Raw genomic sequence first — 27,087 nt, 5'->3', positions numbered from 1 at the left:
GGCACGGAACAGACAAAACTCGATTTTTTGGAGGAGCGCCAGATTGATACCGTAAGATAAACCGTTCACGAAAGAGCCACGTGCCAGCCCGTCATGTGTAAGGACATAAACGGGAACCATCTGTACAAACAAGCGTGAGATGATCCAAAGGTGCCGGCAGCACTACGAAGAGGATGAACTGAAAATTTTGGTCAAGGTGTCGATAGATCGGGTGATGTGCGTAAATCGAGTTTCAGGGGCATTCTCAGAAGGCTACGACAAGATGATGGTCTTTCGTCTCTGCTATCCAACGAATACGAAGGGCAGGGATTGACACGAGTGGTACGATTTTCACGAAGTCCGTTCAGCTATTTGGTTTCGCCGACGACATTGATAACTTTTAGAAGTTGGAATACTGAAAAGGTAAACTAAACGAATTCGACTAGTCATCAACACGTCGAAGACGAAGTGCATGATAGGAAGAGGACAGGGCAAGCCATCCATCACGAGTTTGTATCGGTGGTGAAGAAATCGAGGCGGTTGAAGAATTCGTGTACTTAGGCTCATTAGTGACCTCCGATAACCTAACCAATAAAGCAATTCAGATGGCAGGAAATCATTCGTACTTTGGACTCAACCGGCTCAACCGCAGTACCAAACCGGCTATCTACAAAACGTTCACTAGACCGGTAGTCCTCTACGTACACGAGCCCTTAACGATGCTCTAGGAGGATCAACGGGGACTTGGAGTTTTTGAGAGGAAAGTGTTACGTACTATCTATGGCGGGGTGCAGATGGAAGACGAGCAGAAGGTGCGCACTGCGCAGCGAGCAAGATGGGCCGACCAGGTGAAAGACGATTTGCGGACCTGACGACATGTAGCCATGAACCGAGATAAATGGAGTAGACTCTTATTTACCGCACTTCCGGCGCGATCCCGGCCACGACCGCCGGAGGTAAATTGGATCTTCAGTACGTTTCCAAATCGAGTGACGTCATTCGGCAAGTGACGCACAGTTTCGGCTGGTCAAGTGACGCTCCGATCGAAAAAGTGCGATAGAAGCCGTTCCCGTGGCCAGCCCCGCTCAAGAATTGGGAGCGCTGGTGGCGGAGCACCGCGTAAGGTAGGACGGAAGGTAGGACGCGTGTTTTTCAGTGCAGTGGAAAAGGACCTTCCCTTTGCCCTCGGGGCTTGAAATTTGGGCAGTGAAATCAGGGCAAAGTGTTTAATCGTGCAACATCGGATCCGGTCCAATCGGCCTGCGGCCATCGGAAAATTTCGTGGTCCGGAGAGTACATCTCGGCCAGTGCTTTTTCTCACCACCTGGTGGAGACGCGCGGTATTTAGTTCGGTTGCTCTCTTCATCGCATATGCACGCCGCGTATCCACTATTCACGCCGCGTATCCGCGTATCCACTAAGAAGAAGGCCACTGGCCACTCCCATCGCCTAGGGGATCCAAGGGGCCCCGAGAATGGGACCAGTAGATGTACACCAGGCTCCATGGTCCGGCGAGTACACGGGTTCCAGGCTCCCTGCGATGCGACGAATACTGCAGGCCAGCTTTAAGTGCTGAGGCTCCAAGATGCGAACGATCAACCGCTACCGGCAAATCCCTTCCTCCTCCGCCGATCAATGGAAGCTTTCCTCGGTGGGATCATCGACGGTGCAAGCAAAGAGAATCAGGGCGCATCATACGTACTCAAGGTACGAACCAGTACACCAAACTACTCTCGATGAGACAGCTTACCGACTGAACGTGGTTAAATGCGTAGTATCATGCTACGACGCGATGGACCTTCCCGATGACTACCTGCTCAACGAACTGCGCGACCAGAGGATCCGGGAGATCTACCGGATCAAAAAGCGGACGCAAGACTGTAAGCTCGTTAATACTCCTGCCATAGTACAAACAATCGCAGGTACCGTCATCCCGGAATATATCACCTTCGGATGGACCAGATGCCAAACTCGGAACTACTATCCGAACCCCCTGCGGTGCTACCGATGCTGAGAGTTCGGTCATACGGGCAAGAGGTGCCCCAGTCCCGAACAAATTTGTGACAACTGCTCCAAGCGTGGCTATACAGTAGACTGGCCCAGCTTAGTATGGGGAGAAGAAAATATTGTCGAATTCCACGGGGCACCCCCTTGAATTGTGTCTTTTGATGAGAAAATCAATCTCTGAAAAATTCAGCTCAATCGGTTATTGCATAAGCTGGCGCATTTGATTTGAAGTTTGTATGGGGATTTCAGTCAAAATATATAGGAAAATTTACCTCCGACAATCATTCGATCTGGAAATTGGTTCTAATTACTCAATTGAGCTCAGAATTGCAAAAACGGCTGTTGGTATGTTACAGAACAATTGCACAGAACATTGTACGATGATTTAATGAACTTTTAGATACTTTTCAGCTAACTCGATTCGGTCAATAAATCCAAAAGTACACAAAACAGCCCCTAATAAATCAGCCGGAAGCTAAATAAAAATTTATTTAATCATAGAACAATGCTCTGTGGAATTGTTCTGTAATATACCAACAGCCGTTTTTGCAATTCTGAGCTTAATCGAGCAATCAGAACTAGGGACGTTCCGATATTTCCGATATATCGGAATATCGATATATTTGTTTCGATATCCGATATTTTTATATCGATATTTTGTATTCAATATATCGGTCATATCGATATTTTTCCTTTCGATATCAATATATCGAATCAGAAAAAAAAACTGAAAATAACCATAAAATATATCTGAAATGCAGCATTTTTATGGGAAAGATTATTTTTCTCGGTACTGTGCACTGGATACTGTAGACTGTAGGCAACTCGCCACCGCCAACAATGTTCCATTAGCACGCCGCTATGCAAAATCTGTCACACCATTTCTCACGCCAATTCAATTTTTATTACATACTTGCTGACCCGTCGAACTTTGTCTCGCCCAAAATTAATGAATTATTACAAACATTTTTTTTTTCGTATTTACAATTTAAGTTTTGAACTCGGGTCTCGAACAACCACAGAAACAATTCTTTGGTCTAAAACCCCCACATGCCAAATTTGGTTCCATTTGCTTGATTAGACAGACAGTATATAAGATTCGTATTTCCTGTAGACATTTACATTAGACCTGTTCACCATTTTCAAAAGTATTTCAGATTCAAAGTGCCACCCCTCTATTTCAATGAGTATCTTAAATGGAGTCTCCTGACCAATTTTCAGCCAAATCCATGGAGATTTAGAGGTGCATCAAACGAGATTTGTGATTTTTCAGACTTTTTCGTAAAAATATCGTCTGAATGCATCAATTTAACTCCACATAATAAAAGGATTAGTCGTTGATAGCTTCTTTAGACTATTATCTACCACTTTGTCATTGATACTAGGATGTTTAGAGGGCTTATTCTATGACTTTTTATTAGATTTAGCTGAAAAAATGCCTGAAAACCAGAAAAATAATTTTAGGTGCTTCTGGGGGTAGTATAAATTTTCAATATGTGCCCAATTCAATTTTTCCTTTCATTTCCTTCGAGTGTTGTGGAAGTTTCGTCCATACATCACTTTATTCTGAAAAATAAGCTTCGGCATGTAATAATGCAGTTTTCATGAAATACTCAACATTTGAATAGGGTAGTCAAGCAAGACCATTCCCCCCATGCTAAAACAAAGCTAACCATGATTTATGAGCAATGTCATCCAATATTTTCGACCCACTGGTATGAATCTAGAGTGGGCTATGTGGTAGTGTCAGGACCTGCAGATCAAGAGGTCCACGGTTCGAGGTGCCGAGTAGATAAAGCTTTTTTCTTGTCAAGTCTTACGAAAAATGCCATGTTTTCAACGACCTTTTGGTGTCGTTAACTACATTTGAATGTGATTGATTCTATACCCTCCTCCTAGTTATTACATCACTCATGCCACTGACTAGTTTCAAACAATTTTCACTGATTGAGATTATAATGGTTTGTTAATGGGAGGGATCGATCAGGTTTTGTCTGTGCCATGAGTGTGGTACAATAACTAAGGAGAGGATAACCAATAAATCAAGATGTTTTGCCTTTCTCGTATACTAAGTATACGGTGAAGGCTATATGATCGCTCCAAAAACAAACTTTTTATAGAAGGCCCGGAGACCCATAGTGTTATATACCAATCGACTCAGTTCGACGAATCGAGGTGATGTCTGTGTGTGTGTGTGTGTGTGTGTGTGTGTGTGTGTGTGTGTGTGTGTGTGTGTGTGTGTGTGTGTGTGTGTGTGTGTGTGTGTGTGTGTGTATGTGTGTGTGCGCAAAACTACTCAAAAATGTCACTCATTTTTCGGGCACTTATCCTCAACCGATTTGCTCGCAACAAGTTGCATTCGACGCAGAATCCTGTCCCATTGGTTCCTATTTGAAATTGGCCAGATCGAACTATGGGATCAGAAGTTATGGCCAAAATACAAATTCATACGAAAAAATCGCGTAAAAAATGTCACTCATTTTTCGGGCACTTATCCTCAATCGATTTGCTCGCAACAAAATGCATTCGACGCAGAATCCTGTCCCATTGTTTCCTATTTGAAATTGGCCAGATCGAACTATGGGATCAGAAGTTATGGCCAAAATACAAATTCATACGAAAAAATCGCGTAAAAAATGTCACTCATTTTTCGGGCACTTATCCTCAACCGATTTGCTCGCAACAAGTTGCATTCGACGCAGAATCCTGTCCCATTGTTTCCTATTTGAAATTGGTCAGATCAGACTATGGGATCAGAAGTTATGGCCAAAATACAAATTCATACGAAAAAATCGCGTAAAAAATGTTACTCATTTTTCGGGAATTTATTCTCAACCGATTTGCTCGCAACAAGTTGCATTCGACGCAGAATCCTGTCCCATTGTTTCCTATTTGAAATTGGCCAGATCGAACTATGGGATCAGAAGTTATGGCCAAAATACAAATTCATACGAAAAAATCGCGTAAAAAATGTCACTCATTTTCCGGGCACTTATCCTCAATCGATTTGCTCGCAACAAGTTGCATTCGACGCAGAATCCTGTCCCATTATTTCCTATTTGAAATTGGTCAGATCGGACTATGGGATCAGAAGTTATGGCCAAAATACAAATTCATACGAAAAAATCGCGTAAAAAATGTCACTCATTTTTCGGGAACTTATTCTCAACCGATTTGCTCGCATTTGCATTCGACGCAGAATGTCTCATATTTTCTTATTGAAAATTAGCCAGATCGGATCATGGGCTTAGATGTTATGGTCAAATTACTATTTATTGTGAAAAAGAGTTCAAAAAAGTCTAGCTCACTTTCTTAGCACTTATACTTCATCTATACCCCAAGCAACACAATTTCAACAAATCTGGTTGCAGTAACCATATTGTGACTGAATCCGGTCATATATAAGTTACTGTGATTGATGTGCAATATGTGTGCTTCTCAGGTCGCTCGCAACAGATTGCATTCGACGCAGAATCTTGTCAAATTGTTTCCTATAGAAACATGGCCGGATCGTACAATTGGGTCAAAAGTTATGGCGAAAATACTAATTTTAAAACTACTAAATAAAATGCCATTTTTAGCTCTTATGCTCATCCGATTTGTTTGCAACAAATTGCGTTTGGCGAGATTTTTTTTATGCATATAAACAAATATGAAAAAAAAAAAAGACCGATCCACATATTGGTGTTATTTGAGATTTTTCCAAACCTTTTGAACGAACGAGAAAGGCACTGTTCACTCTTCGCTTAACTCCACACGCGGCGTAGACTGTGGCCACGGAAAACTGGGGAACTCGGACACTGTTACTAATGAAAAGGAAAAGATCCGACTGCTGTAAATGAAAGGGCCGTATCGTGCGGTGGTCAAAAGCCAACTGGCTATTTATTCTCAATCATCTCGATCAGTTCGGTTCAGCACATACATATAACACACTCAGAGCAACTATAGAAATTTTCTTTGGAGAAACTCTACACAAAAAACATCGATTTTTATAATAGTGACTACATGTATATATTGGACGACATCTAGCACTCAACATACTGCCCCCATTGAAATTGGCACATTTCAATCTCATCCTTCGTCGTCGTTATCGCCTTCATGGAGGCCTTTGTCCGGCTGCACGTTGTTTTCATCGATTGGTATCAAGCACAGCTTCGTAATGGGCCTTCGAACGAGCTTGCCTCCTGATCGCACATCTGCTACCCGTACCCATCCATCTGCACCTGGGAATACATGCTCGATCCTTCCGATCTTCCAGGCCATGGGTGGCTGATTGTCTTCTCGGATTATAACTAGTTGTCCAGGGATCACAGGTAACGATTTGGTCCATTTGTTCCGGTGCTGCAATGTCGTGATGTAATCGTTCGACCAACGAGCCCAGAAATGTTGTACCATCTGAGAATGACGTTGCCAACGAGAAAGAGTGGTCTGCTTACGGTCGGTTAGATCAGGCTCTGCGATATCGGTCAGGGGGCGTCCCACCAAAAAGTGACCAGGAGTAAGAGGGCTGACGTCACAAGGGTCTTCTGATAACGCAGTGATGGGTCGTGAATTTAGGAGGGCTTCAATACGAGTGAGCACAGTAGTGTACTCTTCGAAAGTCATATTGGCAGTTCCAGTAATGCGCTTCAAGTGGTATTTGGCCGAACGTACTCCGGCTTCCCACAATCCGCCGAAGTGTGGGGCAGAAGGTGGAATCATGTGCCATTCGATCACTGATTTGACACAAAAATTGTGCAGCCCGGTTTTCAGCTGCTGGGCTGGAACATCTTGTACATCTCTCTCAGCTTGTTCTTACTACCGACAAAGTTAAGACCGTTATCGGAAAAAAGTTTGGCGCATTTTCCCCTACGTGATATGAATCGTTGAAGTGCCGCTATAAAAGCGTCGGCGGTCAAATCTCCCACAAGCTCCAAATGTATCGCTCGGGTTGCGAAGCATACGAACACCGCTACATATGCCTTGTAGGTGACGGTGGATCGCTTGTTGTGCTGGCGGATGTAAATTGGTCCACAAAAATCCACCCCAGTGTTGAGGAAAGGGTAGCTTCCTTCCAACCGATATTTCGGTAGATCGCCCATCAACTGTTGCATTGGAACTGGTTTCGCTTTAAAGCAGGTGACACATTTGCGGATGACTCGTCGTACCGAACTGCGACCATGTAGAACCCAGAATCGTCGTCGTAGAGCTGCAAGTAACATTTGCTGCGGAGCATGTAGCATTTCGACGTGGTACGATCTGATAAGGGCCAAGGTGAAGGGATGCCCATGCGGAAGTACCATGGGGTGCTTCTGATCCACAGGGAGAGTGGCATTCGGGATTCTCCCTCCAACGCGCAACACGGTGCAATGAGACTCTTCTAGGAACACAGAAAATGTGATTAATTTGCTTTTACTGTGAATTACCTTTCCAAATTGTAGGCGCTTGAAGTCATCTGTAAAGGCTTCTCTCTGGGTAATGCTGGTCAGGGCAACTGTTGATTGTTGCAGCTCGAGGATGCTTAGCTCTCCGTATCGATGTTCTCTTTTGCTACCAAGTCGAATGTGGTCGATGAATCGTAAAATCCATGCCATTTTCCGTTGCATTTTTCTGAACTCACTTTCAATCTCGAACAGCCGGAACAGTACAGGAGGATCAGTGACTGTGAGGTTGATTATACTATTTTTCGTTTCCGGGAGCTGCTCTGCGGGTGTGTTTTGGACTTGACACGGCCATTGCTTGTCGACATTGCACAGAAACGGTGGCCCTTTCCACCATTTTTCACAGCTTCTTATTTCACTTGGTAATAGTCCCCGGGATAGGACATCTGCAGGGTTGTCGAGAGTGTTGACGTATCTCCATTCCATGTTGTGCGTCAAATTTTGGATTTCGATGACGCGATTGCAGACGAAGATTTTCAGTCTGCCTGGGTCGGTCCTGATCCAAGATAGAACGGTGGTGGAATCGGACCAGAGGGTAATTCTAGAAAAGGATATGCTTCAATTTTGCGTTATATTAGAAATCAATCATGCAAATGCACCACACACCACGCACCACACAGTTCAAGGCGTGCGGTAGTCAGTTTAGCGTTTTTTTGGGGTGCGATTCGAGACTTAGATGTAAGCAAAATAACCGAACATTCGTTTCTATCATCCATCGATCGAATGTAAGCGCATGCACCGTAGCCCAGATCGGATGCATCGCAAAAACCGTGCAGTTCAATTAGTGGCGATGAATTGTACGGAAGCACACAGCGAGGTATGGAAATTTCGCCCATATGGATGATTTGATTCCTAAAACTCTCCCAGGACACAGTTTCTTCGTTGTTCAGAATTTCATCCCAATCGACTTTGAGGTGCCACAGCCTTTGCAGTCTCACCTTTGCCAAGAATATCAATGGACCGAGTAATCCTAATGGATCATATAATTTTGCTATGTCCGAATAAACCGATCGTTTCGTCGGCTGACCAGTGTGAAACTGAATCTCGTGTAGTTTGGTAATAAATACATCGTTACGGGGTTGCCAGGTTAGTCCTAATGCTCGCGTAGTCGTCTCGTCTTCAAAAAATGCCACTTGTTCAGCGCTTGAATTGGGAACAGATTGCAGAACCGCCGGATGGTTAGACGCCCATTTATGAAGCACAAATCCTCCGGCTGCCATCATCTCACGGAATTCTGATTGCATTGCCAGCGCTTCTTCTAGTGTATCAGCTCCACTCAACAAATCGTCCATGTAATAATCTTCGGTTCCCGCCTTTGACGCCAAGGGGAAACGCTCGCTCTCGTCTTCGCATAGTTGTTTCAGCACACGTGTCGCTAGAAAGGGCGCACAAGCAGTGCCATAGGTGACGGTTGCCAATTGATACACCTCCAAAAACACTTCCGGATGAGGACGCCAAAAAACCTGCTGCCATTTGCGATCTTGTACCCGTATAATGATCTGTCGAAACATCTGGGTGATATCAGCAGTGAATGCGATTTTCGGAATTCTGAATCGCAAAACAGTGTCTGCCAACTTTCGTTGTATTACTGGGCCAACATAGAGATGATCGTTCAAAGATGTTCCTCTCGTGGTAACAGCGGACGCATCAAAACCACCCGCGTCTTCGTAGTAGTGCTTGTCGGGTTGAACACTGCATGATGCGGCATAAAGTACGCGCCGTCGGTCTCTTCGTTTATCTTGATCATATGCTCTTGCTCGTGGTAATCTGCCATAAATTCTCTGTACTGATCATAAACGGTTGGATTGTGGATCAACCTTCGCTCAACTTGCACGAATCTACGTAATGCCATTGATTCACTGTCACCTAGTTCCGCAATATCGTTCTTGACTGGTAGTCCTACCTCATATCGCCCATTCGGAAGCCTCCGACATGTTTCCTTGAAGCTCCGTTCTGCAGCTTGCTCATCTTCAGTCAAATGTCTTGACTCGGGAATGGATTCCGCTTCCCAAAATTTTGCTATCTGCTCGCTCAAATCCTCATTGGTCACAACTGCGCATATATTCGAGGAAGATTGCTCTGCTTCCTGCTCGTTTACTGCTCCGCCAACTACCCAACCGAAAATAGTTTCTTTGCACCAAAACATGTGATCATCTGGTATCGAGTATGTTTGACCGGTGAACAGTTCATTGAAAATTTGGATTCCCAGCAGCATATCGATTCGTCGCGATCGATTGAAGGAAGGATCTGCCAAACTCATATTTGCTGGAATCCGATCGATATCTACCTGAAATGACCTTATTGGTAGATCGGTTGTGACTTTATTCATGACCAAAAATTCTAAATTGAACGAAGTACCATGCGTTAAGGAAGAGCGAATCGTTGCCCTGACCTTGCTTTTGATCAATTGTGATGACCCTGTGACACCAAGAATATTTACATTCGCTTTTGATCTGGGGAGCTTCAATACATTGACGAGTCGTGCTGCGATCAAATTATGCATTGAACCACAATCAAGCAATATTCGGCATTCGATTGAGTTCCCATGAGTGTCTTCAATGAGCCCTCCTGCTGTGTAGAGAACGTATTGGCATGATCGGGTGGTAGACGAAGAAACAGATCCAACAGACGAATTTATCGAGGATGTATTTTGCCTGGTAGGTACGCGTTGACCAGTACTAGTTTCGGGTGGATGGCGATTTTCATTTTCGGTGTACGATGAAGACGAATCGGAGTCGTGAAGCAGTGTGTGGTGTCGGCGTCCACATTTTCGACACGAGCTGCCCTTACATTCGTGCACAAAGTGCTTATTGCTGAAACAGTTCAAGCAAAGGCCAATGCTTTTGATTTTAGCAAAACGATCGTTGGCTGCCAGACTCAAAAATTGGTCGCATCGGTTTAAAAAATGTGCACCTTTACAGACGAAACAAGTTACGTTACTGAAGGTGGGTTTTTGGGAACTTGTTTTTGCGGGGAAGGTTCTGACGACATGGGATCCAGATCGTTCAGGTTTAGAACGAGTCAATTGATTTGACACCATTTCTTTTCCATCTTGTTCGATGTTCTCCAAACAACGACAACGAGACTGTAGGAAATCTAACAATTTTTCCCACGACGGCAGGGCATTGACAGTCAATTGCAGCTCAAAATCCTTTCGAGTGCGCGCATCAAGGCGAGTGCAGACCAGATGGATCAAAAATTGTTCCGAAAGGGGTTCTAATTTCAATTCAAGATTGGCCAAAGCTCGAATATTTCGTGTGACGTCATTCAATAAGCTTCGTAACGCAGAACCAGATTCGCGAGTAATTGGCTTTACCTGGAACAACTGGGCAATGTGCTTGTCCACCAGAATCCTTTTGTTCTCAAACTCAGAACAAAGCGCTTTCCAAAGAGACGCAAATGAGTCTTCTGGTGACTGAACATGGCGTGCTGCACCATCTTGTATGGCAGCCTTGAGAAAACAATTTCTCGCTTTCCGAAAGACCTTCACGACGTTTCACAAGGGCATTGAACTGATTTTTAAAACTGATCCAATCTTCCAACTGGCCATTGTATCGGGGAAGGGGGATATCCGGCAGTTTGGGATGAGGTACTTGGGGGGTTGGCTCCGATATTTGCGCGGTAACTGGCTTGGGTGGGTCAATCTCACGGAGTTTACTGCGAATAAGATGGCGGATCTCGTCGAGAGTGTCTTCAACTTGTTCACTGGTCATTTGCCACTCTTCTACCTCATCTTCTTTCAACAGTCCATAAAGCTTGGCCTCTGTCTCGTGGAAAAAAGAACGCATCTCATAAACTGACTGTAGCTTGTCTTCGAGAAGAGATTTGTCTTGCTTCTCGGAATCAATGCTGTCCATCATACGTGAATACGAGGACAAAAGGATTTTCTTCTCAGCGGCCATTGCTGGATAAGCTTCACTACCGGAAACAACGCACCCACTTGCACGATCTTACCTGATTTCTAATCTTACCGATTCCACCTAGGACCGACCTGGAAGGCATGAAAGGCATACATACATGCATCAGCGATCAAACCACGCGGCGATCTAGCTGGAACTGCTTATTATACACCACACCGCAGGCTTGACCAACACAGCACGATATCCACTCTCTGTACAATTTTTCTTGTCCGAAGACCACTATTTCGATGAACACCTTTTGCAACCAAATCACTCAGTTAGTGTCCATTTGCTTTCAGATCACAATGTCCATGAAGACAATGCCAAGGTCCACAAAGGCATTCGAGGCTCAGTGTCCATTTCACATTCACACAGCACATGCACACTTGTCCGAGTTCCACGGTTTCCTGAGATCACTCCACGAGACCGTTTTTTGTCCAACACAGAGTCCACCGGTTACATCCGGTTCGAAGGACCACTTTTCTATGTTCACTCTTCGCTTAACTCCACACGCGGCGTAGACTGTGGCCACGGAAAACTGGGGAACTCGGACACTGTTACTAATGAAAAGGAAAAGATCCGACTGCTGTAAATGAAAGGACCGTATCGTGCGGTGGTCAAAAGCCAACTGGCTATTTATTCTCAATCATCTCGATCAGTTCGGTTCAGCACATACATATAACACACTCAGAGCAACTATAGAAATTTTCTTTGGAGAAACTCTACACAAAAAACATCGATTTTTATAATAGTGACTACATGTACATATATATTTGGACGACATCTAGCACTCAACAGGCACCATCACCGCTAGGTGGATTAATCTGGGTTTTTTAAACTTAATAAGATTTTTTTTATCTCGTTCAATTTGAAGTAAGTTTTCGACCGCGACGGATTATCGACAAAATGGAATTAGCCACCTGGCTTAATAAATAAAATATTTTTAACTGCTAGGCGCCTCGAACCGTGGACCTCTTGATCTGCAGGCCCTGACACTACCACATAGCCCACTTTAGATCCATACCAGTGGGTCGAACATACTGGATGACATTGCTCATTAATCATGGTCAACTTTGTTTTAGCATGGGGGAATTGTTTTGCTTGACTACCCTATTCAAATGTTCAGTAATTCATGAAAACTTCATTATTACATGCCGAAGCTTATTTTTCAGAATAAAGTGATGTATGGACGAAACTTCCGCAACACTCGAAGGAAATAACGGGAAAAATTGAATTGGGCCCATATTGAAAATTTATACTACCCCCAGAAGCACCTTAAATTATTGTTCAGGTTTTTAGGCATTTTTTAGCTGAATCTACTAAAAAGTTATAGAATAAGCCCTCTAAACATCTTATATTAATGACAAATTGGTACTTAGATAATATTCTACAGAAGCTATCAACGACTAATCCTTTTATTATGTGGAGTTAAATTGATGCATTCAGACGACATTTCTCCAAAAAAGTCTGAAAAATCACAAATCTCGTTTGTTGCACCTCTAAATCTCCGTGGATTTGGCCGAAAATTGGTCAGGAGACTCCATTTAAGATGCTCATTGAAATAGAGGGGTGGCACTTTGAATCTGGAATACTTTTGAAAATGGTGAACAGATCTAATTTTACATGAATTCCCTGTGGAGATCTTTTACAGAAATTTAGATGAATTGTGGAAATTAAAGATTATTTCCTGACGAAACTAAAGAGAATTTCCTTTGGAAATTTGGAAGCAAATTCACAATATTTCTGCAGATCGTGGAAGTTCTGATTTATTAATAAAATAAATAAAAATGTCCTATGGAAATTCTTAAGAATTATTTTTCTGTTGAATTTGGGATAGTTGTCAGTGAAATTCCAGCAAAATTTCCAGAAGTTCAGTCATTTTTTTAAATAACCTCTTGTGGAAACTTTGGATAATTTCCTGTAGAAATTTAAAAGAATTTCCCGTGGAAATATAAGATAATTGACTTTTGAAGCTCAAAATATTTCAGCGGATTTTCTTGCGGAAATTCCGAATTTATCATAAAAATTTAATTTTTTATTCTATAGATCCCGTACAATTCTTCAGCAGAATCTCGTAAAAATATAAAAAGAAACATTTTTTTTTAATTCAGAAGGTCAGTATTTTTTTTTATTAAATTGATAGTTTGGCTACATGTGTTTAGCTATTTTCGAGGTTTTGGCTTTTCAGTTTGGAGATCTTCAGAACAAGCATTTAGGATCTGTCACAACAATTCGGCAAGTTTTTGTTGCCTTTCCTCCCCTAATGAAGACAACAACAATTTGCCGAAATGTTGGGACAGACCATCGTTGTTCTGAAAGACTGAAAAGCCGAAACGACGAAAAAGGTTAAATTTTAGCTAAATCTTCTGTGGATTTCCAGCAATTTCTCGAAAATTCAATTTTTTTTTCAATTTCAAGCGAATGGAGAAAAGTGAGCTTATCATCTTGTCGAAAACGCCGCCGCTACCGGTCAAAATCACGATAAACACCGCCGTCGATGATTGTTGGACCGGCACACACCTCTAGAAGTAGATTGGATTTACCAAAAGAAAGAAAGCATTTTTAATCATTTTGCAAAGGAGTAATGGGATAGAAAATAAATAATAACAACAAATATCGAACGTTGTTATGTCTGAAATATCATAATATTATCCGATATATCGATATTTTCATTCCAATATATCGGTGATATCGATACTTTGATTCGATTATCGTATCGAATCAAATATCGATATTTTAAAGTATCGGAACGTCCCTAATCAGAACCAATTGCCAGATCGAATGAGTGTAGGAATTTGACAACTTTTTGTTGCCTGGGCCAGTCTACTATACAGCGTGTTCCAATTCATGGTAATTGCCTACTTTTAGGCAATTGTTGAACTGGAGTGTATGAATGGGGTGGTCCAGCTTTTAGACAGTGGAGTCCCTACTCCCTCACAGAGTGGGAGGGGTTGCTAAAACTGTCGGTGTCGGTGGGATGGTTCCTTCTCTTCTATATAGACCGGAATGATTTGTTCAGTGTACTATATTTAGTTTTACGTAGTTTACGTCGAGCGGTCGTGTCTTGAATACAACCCCAAGATTTTGACGTAGAATTACGTCCTACCCTCTCAACACCCACCGTCCCTATGCCCAGGAAAGTAAAATCCAAGCTGCAGACGGGTATCCTAATAGTCAGTGCCGCCAGTGCGGACGTTACACCCCAACCGGAACTGGCGGACAACCCCCGGTACTCGGACGCCAAAACACTGGAAAAACGGATCAAAACATCTCTCCGAGGGACGCCGTGGGAAGCAAGTGCATAGCAGTTGGCGTACTGGGGTCGCGACACTCTCCCCCAACGAACGACGCGGGACGCAACAGTCAAGCGCAAAGTTCAAGTGCCGCGCCCTTCTCCCTTCACTAGGGCCGGAGGCAACTTCACTCCTAACTTCCGCCGAGGGTCTACGGAGTCGGCCATCGACATTTCCATGGCCTCGAGTAGCATCATGCGGAGGCTGATGGGGACCCAAGAGGTAGCGACCACACGCCGATCCTCCTGGCCCTCGATACCGCACCTACTAACAGCACTTACAAACCGCGGTGGCAATATGGAGCGGTAGACTCGGGTAGTTTTCAGCGGGAGATCGAACGCGAGCTGTCCCTACTCTCACCACCATCCATCTCCGAAATATCCAACATCATCCTGCATGCTGCCGAAAAAACCATCCCCAAGACAAGCCCCAACCTGGCTCGAAAAGCCGTACATTGGTGGAACGACGGTAAGAAGGTTGCAGTCAAGGCCCGACTGTGCGAGGCCAAAGAGAAGTCCTGCGCTGACTTCCTCGACGGCATCAGCCCAGATCAAACCGCTACGGAAGGCAAATCAATTGCTTTCAGGGCAAGAGGCGAGGAAGAAGCATCACTTATTACATATTTTTTTTACAAACATACAAAAAAAAAACAGTTAGCACATTTAAATAAATTAAAATAAAACGTCCAATGTGTTTGCTCATTGCGAGATATGACGATGTTTCATTAAAGGTTCTTGTCCATCAGTCAAATCCCACAAATGTATTTAATTTGCACATTGCTTTTTGTCTGCAGCAATTTGGTTTCTGCACTTCATAGCTTAATTTCGTTTAGTATTCCGATCCTATTTAGGCACCTCGATAGAATTGATGCCCTGAGGCATCAATAATTTGATGTCTGTGCCTGGAACATTTCATCACATAAAAATTTAATTGCCTACTTACAGGCTTTCGACTTCGATTGCAGACATAGAACATTCGTAGTACCACATAAAATGGTACAGCCACACTTTAACACTTGTTAAAGTAACATACTCTCTCCATCGACGGAGTTACTAAGCGAGATTTAACGGTAATTGCTGACGCGCTTGCCGATCACTTTCACCAAAAGTCATCCTACGCCAGGTACCCCGGAAGCCTTCCGGAAGAAGAATTCAGCACCCGCTTCGGAGATCGTTGCCATTCAAATTCCATCGGATGACGGAAACGTTTTTAACCGCCACTTCACGATGGCCGAGTTGGACTTCGCGCTTGAAAAAGGAAAGGGTAAGTCTGCTGGCCCAAACTGCACTGGTGGAGTACAAAAACCTTTCCCCGAGTGGAAAATCGGCCTTCCTGGAGGCGATAAATAGGGAATGGTCGGACGGAACGCTTCTCTCCGAGTGGAAGTCTACCTTTATCGATCCCATCCCGGAGAGCCAAGGCCCAGCAAACGAGGCAGGAAGTTCACCAACGTTGGGTCAAAGATCATGGAGCGAATGGTCAACCAGCGATTGACACAGTACCTGGAAGCCACGGGTAGACTGGGTGATCGGCAGCACGCTTTCCGGTCCGGGCATGGCACGGGGACCCACCAACCCATCTCTGAGCCAGATACTGGAGGATGCCAGAGTACAGGGTAAGCACATAGAGCTAGCCTCGCTTGACATCCCTCCGCAAACAGTCGGGGTTTTGGTGTCACCGGCAACCTCCTCCATTTTGTCAAAAAAATCTTACTGGACCGCTCTTTCAGAGTCTTACTCGGAAACCAGTCATCAAAGATTGTGAAGGAGGAAACCCCAGGGATCAGTGATAGCCGTCACTCTGTTCTTGGTGGTGATGGAAGACGTCTTTGCCGACTTTCCCAAGCACATCTTTATGTTGGTTTACGACAACGATATCTTGCTGCTCGCCGTCGGAAAAAAATATCGAGGCAACCAGAAGAAAGCCTCAAACAGCTGTTAACCGAGTATCCAAGTGGTGTCAGACTTCAGCATGACGGCCACCAAGTGTGTGCACATCTGCGAAACCGGCCACCGACTCCAGGCCATCAATCTGAATGGTATGACAAGGAACGCCGTCAAGATACTGGGATTTTCTGTGGACCGCTGTCTCACCTTCGGCGAAAACTGCAGGAAGACCCGAAAGGCTTGCAAGGTAAGAATGAACATGCCGAAAATGATTTCCAGAAAAAGAACACGGAGCGACCGAGCACTGTGACTCCAGGTGGAAGACGCCGTCATCACCAGCCGTCTGATATACGGCCTTGAAGCCACCTCGATCAACACCGCTGAGATGACGCACGGAAAAAAATCGGAGGTGAAGGTTATCACCTTCACTATAACATGATCCCATGTTCGATATAAGTAGCTGGAACGAAGTTAATTGCCTACATTATGGATCGAAATCCGTGGTTGTAGCGTACCAGACTTTTAACCGTGATGTAGGCAATTACCATGAAAGAAGATTTTTGTACCATATAATTATATCAACGTTTGTTATAATGTTGATATGAAGGTATCAACCTCTGATTTAATTGTGTTACGGCTAGAGGGATTTTTGATATAATTTTTGTTATTTTAACAACTAACCAGCCAAATTTATAATATTTTACAATATTTTTTTATATAAATAACTCCACTTGTTTTAATTTGGTTACGCATTATTGATCGGGTACTGAGATGACAAAAAACTCTAAAAATCATACTGTAAGACTGAAATACAATAAGGCCGTTACAAATATTTAATTTAAATTATGTCCTACTGGTTTCCAACAGATCAAGGGGGGATAATAAAAAATAAATATTTAAATGAAAAAATTCAAAAAACTCCTCGGATTTGTTAAAGAATGTTTTGAAAATCCTCGAAATTGTCCAAATTTTATTTTGTTGCCCCCTCAAAACATTATTTCTAGACCAACATTTGAAAAGGGCGTAACAGCCAAAATTTATTCCTTCTGATTCTTCGTCTACATATATAGCTATATATGTGGACCAAGAAACAGAAGGAATAAATTTTGGCCGTTACGCCCTTTTCAGATGTTAACCTAATTTTTGGACAAAAAAATTCAAAGGGGGGAAGACATAATTCTTTTTAAATATTTGTATCAGCCTAAATCTGGTTTAAAAAAAATCTCACTCACCTTCCCGACTGATTGGCTCCACCTCGTTATCGTCCGACTTGATGTCCACCTGGGGAAAATCATCGGAAATGATTACTCTCGACGTGTACCGAAGGTTATTGGGATGAAAACTATTGCTATTGTTCGGCAACCGATGTCGATTGCTGCTGCTGTTGTTGTCGTTACTATTGCTAATGTTAGTTCCTCCTACTACCGGTCGTTTCCATTGTTTGCGTTTGTGACTTTGGCGTTCGGGCAGTGATCGTTTCCACCGCTGGTAGGTGGTGGATGTGTTGTTATTGTTGCCATCGATGCGCTGCGATGGCGACACCGTCGAAGACGGCGTCCACGGGGTGTACCTTAACCGGGCATAGGACACCGCACTGTCATCCGATCGCCGGTAGGGTGATCGTACCGCAGCGGCGGTCGCGGCACTGATGATCCGATGCGTGCGGGTGGGTTCAAACTCGGGCTTTCTTTGGGTGGATTGATGGTGAAGACGGCTAGTGGCCGTCCGGTCGGCATTCTGAAACGCGGGCGCTGAGTACGGTGATGGCGCGACAGTGGATGGCGGAGGCGGTGCACATGGAAGCACGATCAATATCACCACCATTCGAGAAGCATTGGGCTTCGGTAGCACTTGTGTTAACTGTTCGGCTTATCATTCGATTACGTTCACCTTCGGTTGGCGAATGAATTTCACTTTAAACGCACTAATAGTCGATTTTGTTTAATTGTGAGATTCTATTGAAAAAGGGAAGGTGTACATTACAAAACGGAAGGTCAAAACGTAAGTGTGGCTGTGAATGAATTGAGCACTGAATAATTTTCGCAATAGAAAATCGGCACATTAATTGTCAATTTGCGTTAGTTTGGCTGAGCGGGAATCGAGCTTAGTTCATCATGGTCGTCTACCTTGTAATTTTATCCTTAGTTCCCTGTTGTGAGCCGCCTCACTCTGAAGCTGTTATTTTAATCAATTTGTGCTATCCACCATCATTCTTCAAAAAAATCTTCAAAAGTGCTCCCAATCAGTGTTGGAAAACGTCATCTGTGTGTCATTTGATATTTGTCATTTGAGCAGCAAAATTCCTCTCAAACCTCAGGTTACATATTTACTGTAATGTCCTGTTAGACAAAGTTATTACAACATTTCAACACTAACTTATAGTATCATACCCCATATCAAATCTAGCTACTGGGAAAAGTTCTTGGAATAGGATATATGGCTCTAACCTTGTATGCTACGGCCAGAGCCCTTGGCGAAACCTTTGTTGGGCGCCCCCATTTACTAAGGGAAATAAAATGCAATTTTACATTTGGAGAACAATTTGAATCTTTCCAAAAAGAAGTAAGATGAGAAGGCATCACAATGTCCATGTGGATTGAAGAAAAAACCTATTTTTTTATTCTTGCGATACTTTTTGAAGCAATTAATTTGAGGAACTTTGCAGAGACGGGTTGGAAGTTCATAAAAAAATATTTAAACTTCTTTACGGCCGTTTCTGAAGTACATCAAGGGTTTGAGCAGCTTTTAAAATTATATAAACATTATAGATATTTAAAACAAACAGTGCGGAAGGGGGTTCAAATTATTAGTCATTGCGTTTCGCACTAAATGAATATTTTCTTTATGGTTTCTGTCTAAGTTAAAAAAATAATAATGCAGTAAGTAATGCTCGTTTTGTTGTACTCGTTTAAGTACTAGAAATTTGAACAAAAAAAAGCTTATGCGAATCAAAGAAACAGATTTTTCCCAGAACCCATGCACTGCTAGATCTCGTTGGGTCAAATAAATCCAACTCTTAAGTGAATCGATCGATGCTCGTAATCATTATCGGACCTATTCGGATCGAGGAAAATCTAACACTGAGTGGTTCCGAGTCAGACTTCTGACGAACTTGCCAAATTCGCATTTTGAAAAACCTACTTGAAAGTGGATTGTTTGGAGGTCGGAATGGACCTAGTTAGGTAAATGAAATTCAGATCTGGAGCTGGTTGATTGATGTTCCGAATCGCTATCGGATCTAGTCGGATAAAAAAAATCTAAATCTGACATGGCTTGGTCGGTGGTTTGAAGGAACTAATAGACTTAGTTAGGTCAATTGAAACCAAATCTAGAGTGAATTGAACGATGGTTCAAGTCTAATCACTTCCCTAGCAGCACACATGTTTCACATAGGTTACTGTAACTGTTATGTGACCAAATTTAGTCACAATCAAGTTGCTGCAACCATTTCTGTCTGACTTGTGCTGCTCGGGTTATTAGGTGGGTTGGTTGTTGGATGAAATGACCATCGGATCTTTTCGGATCAAAGAATATCCAGTTTTGGATTGGTGTTTCGGTGTTGAACTTAAGTGGTTCGAAGGCACTTGTGCACATAGTTGAGTTATTGACCAACTCTTAAACGGTTTGGTCGATTAACGGAAACGCTATCGGAAGTAGGAGGGCGAAGAAAAAAAACTCTCAATTTGAATAATATTATTGTACGTGGATTTCCCAATTGGACCCGACCGTTCGAAACAGTCGTTCCTTGAACAGCTGAAAAATCACCGTTTTTACCATCATACCCGTTTTTACAGTAAAATCAGTCAAAACAACCAAATCTGTCACGTGCTTTTTGCAGTTTCCTTGAGATTTCTCTTTCTTTTCCGATGTTTTGACATCTGTTTTGATAGTCAAGGACCAAAAAAACAAGGCAATCTACTAAACATTTTTTTGATTTTGCAAACCTTGGTGAAAAACGAACGTTTGAAATAGATTAGTGAACCGACTTTCGAGTCCATAGGTCATTTAAATCCAAAATAGAAGAACGAACATCCGCAATGAACAGTGCTAGACATTAACTCTAAAGCCCTCAGTACACTGTTTCTCATGATGACAAATATTTGTCTAGTCAGCCTGAAATCCATGTCGATTTCTAATCAGTCTGATAGATCTAGACCAACATTTGAAAAGGGCGTAACAGCCAAAATTTATTCCTTCTGATTCTTCGTCTACATATAAGGCTTTGGTCTAGAGATGTCCGGATAAACTTGACAAACATTTGTCAATATGACAAACAGTGAACTGGTTAACGCCCAAGGCCGCCTTTAGACGGGGTACCGTTTTGACTCAAATTCCACACATGACTCATAATCCAAACACTCGCATTTAAAAGGTAATTTGAACCATATTCGCGAAGTTTTGTCTATATGATCCTGAATTCTTTTGCATTTATGGTCCTCCGTACAAAAAAAACGAGGAAATTCTTAGTTTTAGGGTGCTAAAACGCCAATGTTCGGAATATGAGTCATGTTCGGAATTTGAGCCAAAACGGTACCTACTTTGATTATTTTTGTAATATTCAATTGTTTTGATTTCGAAAAGTTTTTGATATCGATCAACAATATAAAAAAATGAATAGATTTAAGAAATTATTTCATTGGATAAAAAACCGAAAAACAAAATTCCAAAAAAATCAAAATGTGATATTGATAAAATTTGCAATTGTCCAACCAAAACGTATTCAGAATCTGGATTTCAGATCTATTGTAGAAAGCAATATAGTGATTTTTAGCGAAAACAAAAATGTGTCCTACTAACAATTTCTACAAAGCAAATATTTATGAGTTCCCACGTCATTTTTAATATTTCAGTTTTGCTGCATCACAGCATGGACAGTTGTGACGTGTCTTCCGTTTTAATTGCGGTGCCCTTGAAAACTCGAGTGCTTTCAATTTTGGATTCCATGAGGACTATCCTTAAATGAACGAGCAAATTTATCTCAAATCAATACAAACCCATACCAACACATCCCGGTATCAATAATAGAAGCAAAGGGACCCTTCGGACTTTGTTCAATCGTGTGGATATTGAAGTAGTCCTTAAAGGATTCTGCATGGAAAACTTGATTTGGAAACCACTATTTGTTCTTCACTGCTTTGAAACATTACCCGATCAGCTGACAAAAAGTAACACCAACCATATAACATTTTGTTCTGGAAATGAAGAAATATTATTTTTAGGCTCTACATTAGAGTGACCCAGCCTTGTATGGGGAGAAAAAAAGTTGTCGAATTCAACGGGGCACCCCCTAGGATTGTGCCTTTGGGTAAGAAAACCAATCTCTGAAAGTTTCAGCTCAATCGCTTGTTGCATAAGCTGGCGCAATTGATTTGAAAATAAATGCATCGGAAAATACACCTCCGTCACTCTTTTGTTCAAAAAATTGGTTCGGTATGCCCGATTGAGCTCAGAATTGCAACAAAGGCAGTTGATATGTTAAAGATCAATTCCACAGAACATTACACGTTACATGTTTGGGCGCACGCGAAACCACACATCGCAGGCATCTTTGATGGCATGCGTATGTTTTTCATGGCAATCAATGAATTCCAAAGTGCACAACCTAACCCCTAATAGATCGGCCGAAAACTATAGAAAAGTTCATTTAATTATCGTATAATGTTCTGTGGAATTGATCTTTAACATATCAACTGCCTTTGTTGCAATTCTGAGCTCAATCGGGCATACCGAACCAATTTCCTGAACGAAAGAGTGACGAAGGTGTATTTTCCTATGCATTTTGGCTGAAACCACCATACAAACTTCAAATCAATTGCGCCAGCTTATGCAACAAGCGATTGAGCTGAAACTTTCAAAGATTGATTTTCTTACCCAAAGGCATAATCCTAGAGGGTGCCCCGTTGGAGCACATATATCGTTATAAATCTTCATATATTGCAGTTCCAACCAGAATTATTCCATCAGCCGGCTTGATTACTATTGTTTTTGACGTCAAACAGCAAAAATGACGATGAATGTCCACAATATCTCAAAATGTTGACCCATTGTCCCCCAAAACGGCTATCAGGTCAATCAGGTGGATGTTTTCCCTATGTAACGAAATGCTATACTGCCTGTAACCGCATAGTTGTCCCATCTTTGCTGGGTTTCCTATTCATATGAGACATTTATGCGGTTACAGGCAGTATAGGATTACTCCAAAACAGAACTTTTGATAGAAGGCCCGGATACCCATAGTATAACACTATCGACCGATAGTAAAACACCGATCGACGAACTGAGGTGATGTCTGTATGTGTGTATTTATGTATGTATGTATGTATGTGTTCAAATTTTAAAAACACACTTTTTGAAATTTAGCATTTTTCGATTTACTCGCAACAAAGTGCATTCGACGGGCAATGCGGCCCCATTGTTTGCTATTGAAAATTGTCCCGATCGAACATTGCCTGGTAACCGAATAGATTGAAATCCCGCAGCCCCTACCGAGCAATAGAGGGGGAGCTTGTACATAAAGTTGTGACAAAAAAGTTCTATGCTAAGAACAAAATTTTCAAAACGACTTATCTGCTTTTGTAAACAAAGATTCAAACGTCGATTTTACTAATCTGGAAGCACTCCCACGCAAACCAACACCATCAATAGGTATCTGAAGGTCTCTGCTACCTGTTGGTGGTGTTAGTTTATGTGGGGGTGATATCATATTCGTCAAATCGACGTTTGAATGTTTGTTTACAAAAGCAGATAATTCGTTTTGAAAATTTTGTCTTGAAATGTAAACAATAAAAGAGGACTTAGTTAACTCATTTCTATAGGTACTATATTTGTAACCGAAACGTCGGATAAAAACGTAAAACCCGTTTTTGGCATAAGAAGACTGAAAGTCATAACCATAACGATACAGACTTCAATATACTAAAAACGACGACCGCTAGTTATGTGTCATGATGTAGAGAATTTTGTATATCAACTAATTTAATTTAACACTTGTATCGGTACTTTGGCCGGACGGACCAGGTGTTCGCCATTCGCCAAGTACTGCAGAAATGCCGCGAATACAACGTGCCCACACATCATCTATTCATCGACTTCAAAGCCGCATATGATACAATCGATCAGGACCAGCTATGGCAGCTAATGCACGAACACGGTTTTCCGGATAAACTGACACGGTTGATCAAAGCGACGATGGATCGGGTGATGTGCGTAGTTCGAGTTTCAGGGCATTCTCGAGTCCCTTCGAAACCCGCAGAGGGTTACGGCAAGGTGATGGTCTTTCGTGTTTGCTATTCAACATCGCTTTGGAAGGGTAATACGAAGAGCAGGGATTAACACGAGTGGTACAATTTTCAATAAGTCCGTCCAGCTATTTGGTTTCGCCGACGACATAGATATTATGGCACGTAACTTTGAGAAGATGGAGGAAGCCTACATCAGACTGAAGAGGGAAGCTAAGCGGATCGGACTAGTCATCAACACGTCGAAGACGAAGTACATGATAGGAAGAGGTTCAAGAGAAGACAATGTGAGCCACCCACCGCGAGTTTGCATCGGTGGTGACGAAATCGAGGTGGTAGAAGAATTTGTGTACTTGGGCTCACTGGTGACTGCCGAAAATGACACCAGCAGAGAAATTCGGAGACGCATAGTGGCTGGAAATCGTACGTACTTTGGACTCCGCAAGACGCTCCGATCGAATAGAGTTCGCCGACGTACCAAACTGACAATCTACAAAACGCTAATTAGACCGGTAGTCCTCTACGGACACGAGACCTGGACGATGCTCGTGGAGGACCAACGCGCACTTGGAGTTTTCGAAAGGAAAGTGCTGCGTACCATCTATGGTGGGGTGCAGATGGCGGACGGTACGTGGAGGAGGCGAATGAACCACGAATTGCATCAGCTGTTGGGAGAACCATCCATCGTTCACACCGCGAAAATCGGACGACTGCGATGGGCCGGGCACGTAGCCAGAATGTCGGACAGTAACCCGGTGAAAATGGTTCTCGACAACGATCCGACGGGCACAAGAAGGCGAGGTGCGCAGCGGGCAAGGTGGATCGATCAGGTGGAAGATGACTTGCGGACCCTCCGTAGACTGCGTGGTTGGCGACGTGTAGCCATGGACCGAGCCGAATGGAGAAGACTCTTATATACCGCACAGGCCACTTCGGCCTTAGTCTGATTAAATAAATAATAATAATCGGTACTTTGGCCGCGGCACACTAGATGTTGATCACGCGATTAGGAGCGACATTAGCAACCTTTTACTTTTGAATCAACTCATCTGAATGACGTGTATCTCAATTTGTAGAATAGAATCTTTCAATTGAAGAGAGTCACTGATCAATTGACTCGGCATGGAAAACGAAAGGGGCCAAAAATGACTGACTAGATTCACTATTCGGCGTTCAAATGAATGAGACGAATATTATCTGCACTGGGTGGAAGGGTCCTACGCCGAAATCACAGAGAAGAATAAAATCTCCGTAGTCTCAACGAATCAACCCTCGCCAGGAGCTTATGATGTATCTGCTTTAAGGTTCTCCCAAACACACGCGACGCGATTCTATCGCATGGTGACTGTGATTCAGTCGCCGTTGATATGGAAGCGTAAATGGAACATTGCTTGCAGCGACACAACTATTGAATCGCGGCGACAAGTTGTCGCCGTCGCGGCGATTAAATCGCTTGGATGTGGGGGAGCCTTTACTTCTAAGGAAACGCGTCATTCGCTCGGAACTGGAGTCCCTCTGGCCAGAAGTAAAATATCTACGCATCGAAAATGACCTGTTGATAAAGCACAGGGAAAATCAAATAACCCTGATTTCAAGAATCGTCTATAGCAAATGTGCATAAAACTGTAAATGTTCATAAACTTTTCCTGTCAATTAATCTATTGCAGAAGACAGACCCGAGGATACGACGAATCCTCTATAGATTTCCCCGCTTTTCAGATCCCGCTCAGTCAGGATCAGTGTTTTCAGATATATCTGAATCTTTTTCTGCAATCATAGAAAAAATATGTTTGAAATTTACTGCAAAAATATTCATTGCAGACAGATATGTCTGAATCTTGTTATGCAATTTTGAAAAATTCGTCATGCACCCTGTACACTCTAATGCCCAAGATCGCCTTTAGACGGGGTATGTTGATAATTTTTTGTAAATTTTAATTGATCTGATTCCGAAAAGGTTTTTAAGTTGACCAACAATATAAACATCAATGCATGTTTAAATCTAGACCAACATTTGAAAAGGGCGTAACAGCCAAAATTTATTCTTTCTGATTCTTTGTGTACAAGTACATATATAGCTTTATATGTAGACGAAGAATCAGAAGGAATAAATTTTGGCTGTTACAGCCTTTTCAAATGTTAGTCTAGAAATGTAGTAGTCAAATTCAAATGTGCCATTAGTTTGATCTTATCCATAGAATTTTTTTTACCATTTCATTTATTTGAACGGCTCAGTCGTGTGTGATACTTTTCGAAGCCGCAATTCAGGGATTGAATCCTAAAGAGAAAGAGCAAGTCTCTCACTTATCATCTCTGTATACATATACGATATGTAACATACCGCGAGAAACTTTTTTCGCAAGCTGTCATGATAGAGAACTGATTCGGGATGCTATACCCCATGATAATTTTTTTTAGAAAGCTCTAAATGCGGGGAGCACTGGCTCTGATAATGCATTTCAACTTGTTCTACACAGCTGTGCAGTAACCAACACGAAAGGAGCGAAAACAAAGCGAGAATCACCATTTTTCTGTGGGGGCTGTCTATCCGATTCTGTTTTTTCGCACTTGTATACAAGTTTGATAAATTTGTTATCATGGCTTGTTATGATTCGGAACAGTTTTTGCCTCTCTTTTATCGTTGTTCGTTATCTAATGAGAGCGATTTCTGCAAACCCTGCCGCAATTCTCAAGTATGATATCAATACAATGTATATCATCCTATCATTAATAGTTACTTGGGAAGGGGTAAAAATACTCGTGGTGACTCAAGGTTAGACCTTACTTTATTCAGGACGGACGGGGTAGGGATTTAGGTTTAGGTTATTTCAGCTGGACATCCGGGTATTTGACGTCGTGACTGGTGTGGCGTAGCGCCGTGTTCGAATTATGGTTCGTATGGTTCAGTTCATCAGGGAGCAGCTTCGTGGTACACACACGGAACAATAAGACAAAGACAAGAGCAAACTGAGAACATAGCATATCTTGATATTTAAATGATATTTCGGTGCATATATTTGATACTGTTACCTATTTTTTACCCTTCTTACATCCTAAGAAGGGTATTAAGATCACTTTATCCGAGACTCGGAGACCCAAGTCATATATACCAATCAACTCAGCTGGACGAACTGAGCATGTGTATTACGGTGTCCCAAAAGAATACGATGTTCGAAAAGTCATAGTGCTCAACCCTGAAATGAAAGATATACCTGTCTGGATAATTTTTGTAGAACAAACGGAATTTCTAAAAAATCGTTTAGATGTCGCGCCAGATCGATTTTTGAAAAATGAGCTTTTTTAGGTGAAAAGTAAGCATGCTGAGACCGTAAAGCATCGTCTCAGTTCAGCTTGTGCGAAGATAG

At 42.5% G+C, this 27,087-nt stretch overlaps 2 protein-coding genes across 2 annotated transcripts in view; both read right to left on the bottom strand.

The window, feature by feature from the left end:
• LOC134204445 (uncharacterized) overlaps positions 1 to 27,087 on the bottom strand; it is a gene marked incomplete at its 3' end in the record, with an annotated part of 106,972 nt that overhangs the window by 19,415 nt on the left and 60,470 nt on the right. Inside the window, exon 2 of the mRNA XM_062679270.1 lies at positions 17,717 to 18,439. Coding sequence (XP_062535254.1) covers positions 17,717 to 18,308 — 592 coding nt within the window. The remainder of the gene's footprint in view (positions 1 to 17,716; positions 18,440 to 27,087) is intronic.
• On the bottom strand, positions 6,735 to 11,923 carry LOC134204446 (uncharacterized). Its single transcript, XM_062679271.1, has 2 exons — positions 11,378 to 11,923; positions 6,735 to 7,947 (listed from the first exon to the last, which is right to left on the bottom strand). Exons 1-2 carry the CDS (start codon positions 11,419 to 11,421, stop codon positions 6,735 to 6,737), a joined length of 1,257 nt encoding a protein of 418 aa, XP_062535255.1. The 5' UTR covers positions 11,422 to 11,923.

This window comes from Armigeres subalbatus, unplaced genomic scaffold, assembly GCF_024139115.2.
Source record: "Armigeres subalbatus isolate Guangzhou_Male unplaced genomic scaffold, GZ_Asu_2 Contig584, whole genome shotgun sequence".
Taxonomy (NCBI): Eukaryota; Metazoa; Arthropoda; class Insecta; order Diptera; family Culicidae; genus Armigeres; species Armigeres subalbatus.
The sequence above is the reverse complement of the archived record's forward strand: the minus strand, read 5'-3'. Positions and strand labels throughout refer to the sequence as shown.